Source organism: Coffea eugenioides, chromosome 10 (genome assembly GCF_003713205.1).
Source record: "Coffea eugenioides isolate CCC68of chromosome 10, Ceug_1.0, whole genome shotgun sequence".
In the NCBI taxonomy this organism is placed as follows: domain Eukaryota; kingdom Viridiplantae; phylum Streptophyta; class Magnoliopsida; order Gentianales; family Rubiaceae; genus Coffea; species Coffea eugenioides.
In genome coordinates this window covers 15391231-15398703 of record NC_040044.1, presented here as the reverse complement: position 1 = coordinate 15398703, position 7473 = coordinate 15391231, and the positions used below count along the sequence as shown (strand labels likewise).

The following is a 7473-nucleotide window of genomic DNA, read 5'->3' as shown; positions in this document are numbered from 1 at the left end:
CGGTCATCGATCTAAGCAACAGTCAGTACTTCTTCGAGATTTTGTGACAAACACAATCACAACGTCGAGCCCTTCCCCCGCTTGTTCATCGACCCAATCGCCGTCCTCAGGTACGACCTATCCTATAGCCCATTTTATGAACTATGATCGATTTTCTTTGCGACACAGGGACTTTCTTGCTAGTCTTACTGCTGGACTTGAACCTTCTACATATACTGAGGCTGTTGTACATGACTGCTGGCGTGCGGCTATGCAACATGAGCTACAGGCCTTGGAGACTAATGGCACTTGGGAGTTGACACATTTACCTCCTGGCAAGAAGTCCATTGGTTGTAAATGGGTTTATCGCATCAAGTACCATTCTAATGGTACTATCGAACGGTACAAGGCCAGATTGGTCATTCTTGGCAATCGCCAAGTTGAGGGCATTGATTATAATGAAACGTTTGCTCCTGTTGTGAAATTGGTCACCGTTCGCACTTTTCTTGCAGTAGCGGCTGCACGCAATTGGGAACTTCATCAAATGGATGTTCACAATGCTTTTCTTCATGGTGATTTGAAGGAAGAGGTGTACATGCGACCTCCACCAGGGTTTTCTCCTCCCCAGCCTAACCTTGTTTGTCGTCTGAAGAAATCTTTATACGGGTTGAAACAGGCTCCCCGGTGTTGGTTTGCCAAACTTAGTACTGCTTTAAAGCAATATGGCTTTATTCAATCTTATGCAGATTACTCATTGTTTACCCTGCATTGTCGTGCCGCTGAGGTTCATGTTTTGGTTTACGTTGATGATCTTCTTATTTCAGGAAATGATAGCTCGACTATTCATCAATTCAAGAATTACTTGAGCACTTGTTTTCATATGAAGGATTTAGGTGCCCTCAAGTACTTTCTTGGTATTGAGGTCGCTCGCAGTCCTGAAGGAATTTTCTTGTGTCAACGCAAATATGCATTAGACATTAATCCTGAGGCTGGTCTTTTAGGTAGCAAACCGGCTGCCTTTCCTCTTGAGCAGAATCATCGTTTAGCTTTGGCTGACGGTGCTCATTTTGACACTCCCGAGCGTTACCGGCGTTTGGTTGGACGTCTTATTTATTTATCGGTGACTCGTCCTGAGCTATCTTATTGTGTTCATATTTTAGCTCGATTTATGCAAACACCTCGTGTGGCACATTGGGAAGCTGCTTTGCGTGTTGTTCGGTATTTAAAAAGTCATCCCGGCCAAGGTATTTTGCTACGGGCTGACTGTGACTTGCAGCTCTCTGCTTGGTGTGATTCTGACTGGGCTAGTTGTCCTTTGACTCGCCGGTCATTAACTGGGTGGCTGGTGTTTCTTGGAAATTCACCAGTATCCTGGAAAACAAAGAAACAACCTATTGTATCTCGTTCTTCCGCTGAGGCCGAATATCGCTCCATGGCTACAACTACTTCCGAGTTAAAATGGTTAAAAGCTTTATTATGTGATCTTGGGATTTTCCATTCTCAACCGATGCTCTTATATTGTGATAGTCAGGATGCTCTCCATATTGCTGCTAATCCTGTCTTTCATGAGCGCACCAAGCATATCGAGGTTGACTGTCATTTTGTCCGTGATGCCATACAGGATGGCACCATTCGCCTAGCTTATGTGTCTACTCATGCGCAATTAGCTGATATTTTCACTAAGGCCGTTGGGACGTCGCAATTTGGATCTTTCCTTCGCAAGTTGGGCATTTGTGATCTCCATGCTCCAACTTGAGGGGGGTGTCAAGATATATATCTGTCAAGATATGTATCAACTTTGTATATATCTCTTGTATATATAGTAGTTAGCATATTCTTCTCCTAATTAATAGGAGACCTAGCGTAATTGCTGGTAGGGTTCTGTACTCACATGTATATATAGATAATTGCTATGCTAATGATAGTGAGAACTTTTGGCCGCACAAATCTTGTCAGATTCAATTCGGCAACGAGATCGTGTAGTTCACCAAGAATGCAAATGCTAACTTTGGTAGATTGTCCGAATCTTACAAGAGAAAGAATTCATGCACATATGACCAAGGCGGAGGACTTTGACTTGAAACCATTGTATGATATGATCTTGGAAATTGAGATCACTAAGGGATGCGTTGGTGGTATTTCACGTGGAGTCTAAGATCACTAAGTCATTGGACTTTATTTGAGATCACTAAGTCATTGCCATGGAGTAGGGAGTGATGCACCTTGTCAATATGAAATGTCGGTTGGTCTTGGAAATTGATACCACCGAAATGTGTCTGATGTTGCATGCGTAGCGGTGGACTTGAAGCTATTGATATGTTTTGACCGTGGAGATTGATATTACTAAGTTATGTATAGATTGGTGGCACCCCACGTGGTCATCTTATGATCAATTCAAAAGCCACTACATTGCAAAGCTTCAAGTAAATACCATTCACAGACTCTATTATAGGACTTCAATATGAAGTAATCCGGCCTCGGGACTTGCCTAATCATCATTGATATCAAATACTACTAGGGAATTCAAGTACTACATGGAATCTGACTTACGGGACTTGGAAACTTTCCTAATCATCTTGGAATTCATATGCTACTTGGAATCCGGCCTCGGGACTTACGGGACTTGTACAGGCATTTGATGATTGGGGCTGTGGTGGAATTTCAATGTTTTTCATGGCTATATTACATGACTAAGTTAAAACCCGTGGTTATGAGTTCATGTAAAGCTTGAAGTTCAAGTCTTTTCATAAAACTTTAATTGGAAATTGACGCTTGAATCGCGGCCTTGTGGCATTCAAATCAAATTGGAAAAAAATGTCGAAACTTGCTCGTTCAAATCTTGCTTCAATCTTCAGCATTCGCGAACAAGTTTCGAGGGGGCATTTGTAGACAATGGAATTTTAATTAATTCTTAAAATTATCATTGGTCTATAAATTATTTTTGCGGCTTATTTCTATCTAATCGGATATTGCCATATGTCATGTACACTTGAAAAATTTGGTTATTAAATGGCCAATTATATTTCTCCATGTGTTAAGTTGAAGTGTTCCAAATCAATTCAAATTGCAGGGATATCTCCGCCAACCAAATCATATCATATCACATGTCTATTGCATAGTTATTTAAATATTTATTTCTTATTAAAGAGATAATATTTGGAGTCGTTTGATCTGCAATGGTTTGTCCAATCAGACTGCGCCACGTCACTTGTCCCCACAGGCTTGGCCAATCGGGAAATTACCTATCTCTTTATTGATAAATAAATAAAATGAAGAGATAGTATTTGACTAGCACAGTCCTAATATGACTGCACGTCTTGCAAGACAAATAAAGTGGTACACAGGTCTTCAACCTCTACCTCTTGCTACAGCTATAAATAGGGGTCTCTCAAACCAAATCAAGGACAGATACACACACACAGATACACAGAGAGACTTCAAGAGGCATCTCATACACTCAAGTATTGAGGTTTCAAGCTACGAAGGGTTGGATCTTCAAGCTCTCCAAGTCTTTCGCATATCAAGGTTTGAGCCTCCAAATATTTTCAAATTCTTCAAATCTTCCATATCAAGATTTGAAAGAGTCGGTGGTTGATCCAAGAACAAGCTGCGAAGCCCTTGGATTGGTGTTCGAGGAGAAGAATCGAAGGAAGCTCTCCATAAGTTCGAGAAACTTCCAGAGATTGTACCTACATATTTTTCTTAAATTTATATATCACATATTTGTCGTGTATATTTCTTGTTTCTGCAGACTTGAAATTTAATCGCGTACAGAAATAACATTATCTGTGGCCACAGTTTCAGGTTCATTTAGTCCATCGAACCCTAGCTTTCCCCTGCTGGTCCATAGTTAAAGTTCCATGATATTTGTAATAGACCCCTGCCGTAATATCCCTTGCCTGGCACACATAGGTACTGAGTGTTGCTCTCATCACAGTAATCTTTGGAGGGGCCGTCTATCTCTTCTATGTAGCACAAATTTGCGCAATATAGAGAAGTCTGTATCAATTATCAGTGCATTCAATTGCATATGAAAATATGAAAAAGAATAATAATAATAAATAAAGGGTCTGTCTAATAGGTGTCCATAGAGAACCGTTAAAATATAACTCAGGTGTCATGTTTTTTGAAATGTAAAATTAATTAAGAAAAGTAAATAAATACAAGAGAGAGTAGATAAAATTAAATAAGGAAAATATATAAATGCAAGAAAAGTTAATAATTGTTAATAGATGTATATATATATAGTAGGTTAGGTGAATATTAACGAGTACCTTATTAGTACCGGTTAGAAAAACCTATAAATGAAAGATGTGATCACCAAATCATTGACAAAGAAATGCGTTGAAAATGAAACAAGAAAGTCAAACATGATAAGGGATCAAAAATGGAATCTAATAATTGCAGATACTCCAAGAAGTTGAGTTGAAATCACTTATCCGATTTCAAATTCACAACTTTTGTTTTCAAAGAAGGGTAAATGACCAATTTCGTCCCTAAATATTTTACTAGTGTCAATTTAGTTTTTAACTTTTATTTCTGATCATTTTGATGTGCGAACTTAATTTGTAGTTCTAATTAAGGATAGGGGTGGCAATGGGACGGGGGATCCTTCCCCTACCCCCCGCCCCGTTGTCAAATAACTCCTGGCGTCCCTCGCCCCTGCCCCGTTGCCCCCACGGTCCCCCGCGAGGGAAGAAATCAACTTATCATAAATGTTTATTTACAATAATACAATTGTAAATAATATTAAATAAGATTAAAAAGCTGTCAAGATGGAAATAAAGCATAACAAGTCAAGTTACATTCAGTGCGAAGGAAGGGAACCAATCGAAATAAAAAAGGGTTAGGAGCAAAACAGGTTGGAATTAGATAGCTTAGTCTTTGGGGGGATGTTAGAAACAAATCAACAGTAGTGCAAGAAATTTCTTCAGTTGTTGCGACGGCCATTGACACTGACTAACGTTGTACTTGTAAGTAAGGGTGCATCTTTAGAAAATTGAGAATTATATTTTATATATATATATATTATTGTATGCGGGGTACGGGGCGGGTGTATGTTTCCCCACCCCCCGCCCTGTTTTAATGCGGGGGGAAATATTTTGCCTCTGCCCCACCCCATCCCCCGCCCCATTTCTACCTTCGAGGTGCGGGTGCCCGCAGGCAATTTGGCTCCTAATTGACTAACTAAAGAAGGATATTTTGAAAACGTCACTCGCGAAATTGTAATAAATCAACCAAATCGTGTAAAAAGTCACAAGAATAAACTTTAAAAAGTTTTATTTGGTAATTTTTTACATAGTTTAAAAGTTTTATCTGGTGATTTTTTACACGATTTGCTTATTTTATTACAGTCTCGTGAGTGCCGTTCTCATAATACCTCTATTTAGTTAGTCAATTATGAGTAAAATCGGTTTTAAGTAGTGGTGCCACTACTTAAGACCTTAATTGGAGCTGCAAAATAAGTTCAATTATCATATTGGTTGGAAATAAAAGTTAGGAACTAAATCAGCATTATTAAAAAAGTTTAAGGATGAAATTGCCCATTTTCCCTTCAAAGAACTACAAAGGTACACAACTTCCGCTAATTTGTATTAGTTTCCAATCACCTGTATATATCAACATTATTTCCTGTTTCCACTCTTACAAGTACCCTAGCATCTGAGATTATCACCGGGATCAACACCCAACTGGTTACAATATTCAGCATAATACTCAACAATCACCGGGATCAACACCCAACTGGTTACAATATTCAGCATAATACTCAACACGAGCACTAACAGTGTCCGGATTTGCACCATCACATTCAAGCTGTCCGTTAACGGCACGAATTGTAGCCCCAAAACCCTGGCCAGAAGTGATAAGATCATGACAATTGTTCATCCAGAACCACAAGGCAGTTTTGAATGAAATAACATTATCTGTGGCCACAGTTTCAGGTTCAGTTAGTCCATCGAACCCTATGCTTTCACCTGCTGGTCCATAGTTAAAGTTCCATGATATTTGTATTGGACCCCTACCATAATAACCCTTGCCTGGAGTACATGGATACTGAGTGTTGCTCTCATCACAATAGTCTTTGGAAGGGCCGTCTATCTCTTCTATATAGCACATATCTGCACAATATAGAGAAGTCTGTATCAATTATCAGTGCATTCAATTGCTTATATGAAAGCCACTCATTGATACATTATGGATTTTAGATACTTTTACTATTAAAAAATCTATAATCTAAATACAAAATAAATGAGAACATAAAAAAATTATTTAAAATCAGAATCTATAGTCAGTTATAATAATCAATCAAGAACAACCCCAAAAAATGTCATCAATATTTAAGAAGGGACCATATGTGATAAAGAAATTATAAAGTTATAAGTAATCACAGACTAAATAAATAATCAATACAACAAAGTAGAAAAAAAAAAGGAAAACAATAACCCCTCTGCCCAGTTATAAGAGACACACCCTCATGATAAATTTCTTTTTTTTCTTTTTCAGTTATGTCATTTTAAGTTATTTGACAATAGAAAGTATTTCATATTAATGTCGTTATCTTTGAAGAAAGTTCTTGGACAATAGTGCACAGGACAACATCCTATGTAGAACTGTACAAAGATTTAGTAAATAGGATCTAAGACGTAGAAAAGTTACTAAAAATTTCAAAAAAACTAAATCTCCTTGGTGGAGTTGTTCAAAGCTTACGTCCAGTCTCATGAGTGACATGAGCAAAGAAGGCGGCAATCTCCCTTTTGGAATCATCAACTGAACCAACTGTTCCAAACTCAGAATACAAATTCTGAGCTTCAAGAAACGCCGATCGAGTATAGAACCCTTTTCCAGCACAGCTTGAACCAGCTTGATCGGAAATCCCGCTAAAGAAAGCGTCTGTCACAACATCAGCAACTGAAACACCATTATTACCACCATCTGATGAAGCGGTGCAAGGCCCGGACTGGCAGCCTTTGCCACAATAGTCGTCGCTGGTGCCACAATAGCCCCACTGGCTGCAGCATAAATCTGGTTCACAGTCACAGTTTTGGCTTGAAATCAGCTGGGAAAAGGACCCTACAAGAACTGCAATGGAGAAAATGATGATTAGAAAATTCTTCATTTCTGCACTTGAAGAAGGAGAAAAGGATGTGGACAGAAATTGTTTGAGTAAGAAGGATATTTATAGCATGGAGAACTGGAAAAGTGATCAGCTTGTGTGAAGTATGGAGAACTGCTATTGTTGGAAATCTTGAAGTTGAGCACTGAATGGAATGGATATAAAATGCAATATTAGTGCTTGACTTTCAATTAATCTATTGACTTTGGCACCGTCAAAAAGTAGCAACCTTCTTTCTTGACATTCGGAATGGGAATTGTGGAAAAGAAAAATTTTGGCCAATTGATATCAACAATTGTGAGTACAAGTCACAAGTCACAAATATAATGCGTGCAAAAAAGATAACTTGATGTTGTCTGTATCATCTGATGTTAATAAAG

At 38.5% G+C, this 7473-nt stretch overlaps 1 protein-coding gene across 1 annotated transcript; it reads right to left on the bottom strand.

Annotated features, from left to right (window-relative positions):
• Positions 1–5557: 5557 nt before the first annotated feature.
• Positions 5558–7197, bottom strand: LOC113750076 (endochitinase EP3-like). Its single transcript, XM_027293995.1, has 3 exons — positions 6688–7197; positions 5725–6098; positions 5558–5672 (listed from the first exon to the last, which is right to left on the bottom strand). The coding sequence occupies exons 1-3, from the start codon at positions 7094–7096 to the stop codon at positions 5634–5636; spliced, it is 822 nt and encodes a 273-aa protein (XP_027149796.1). The 5' UTR covers positions 7097–7197; the 3' UTR covers positions 5558–5633.
• Positions 7198–7473: the final 276 nt, after the last annotated feature.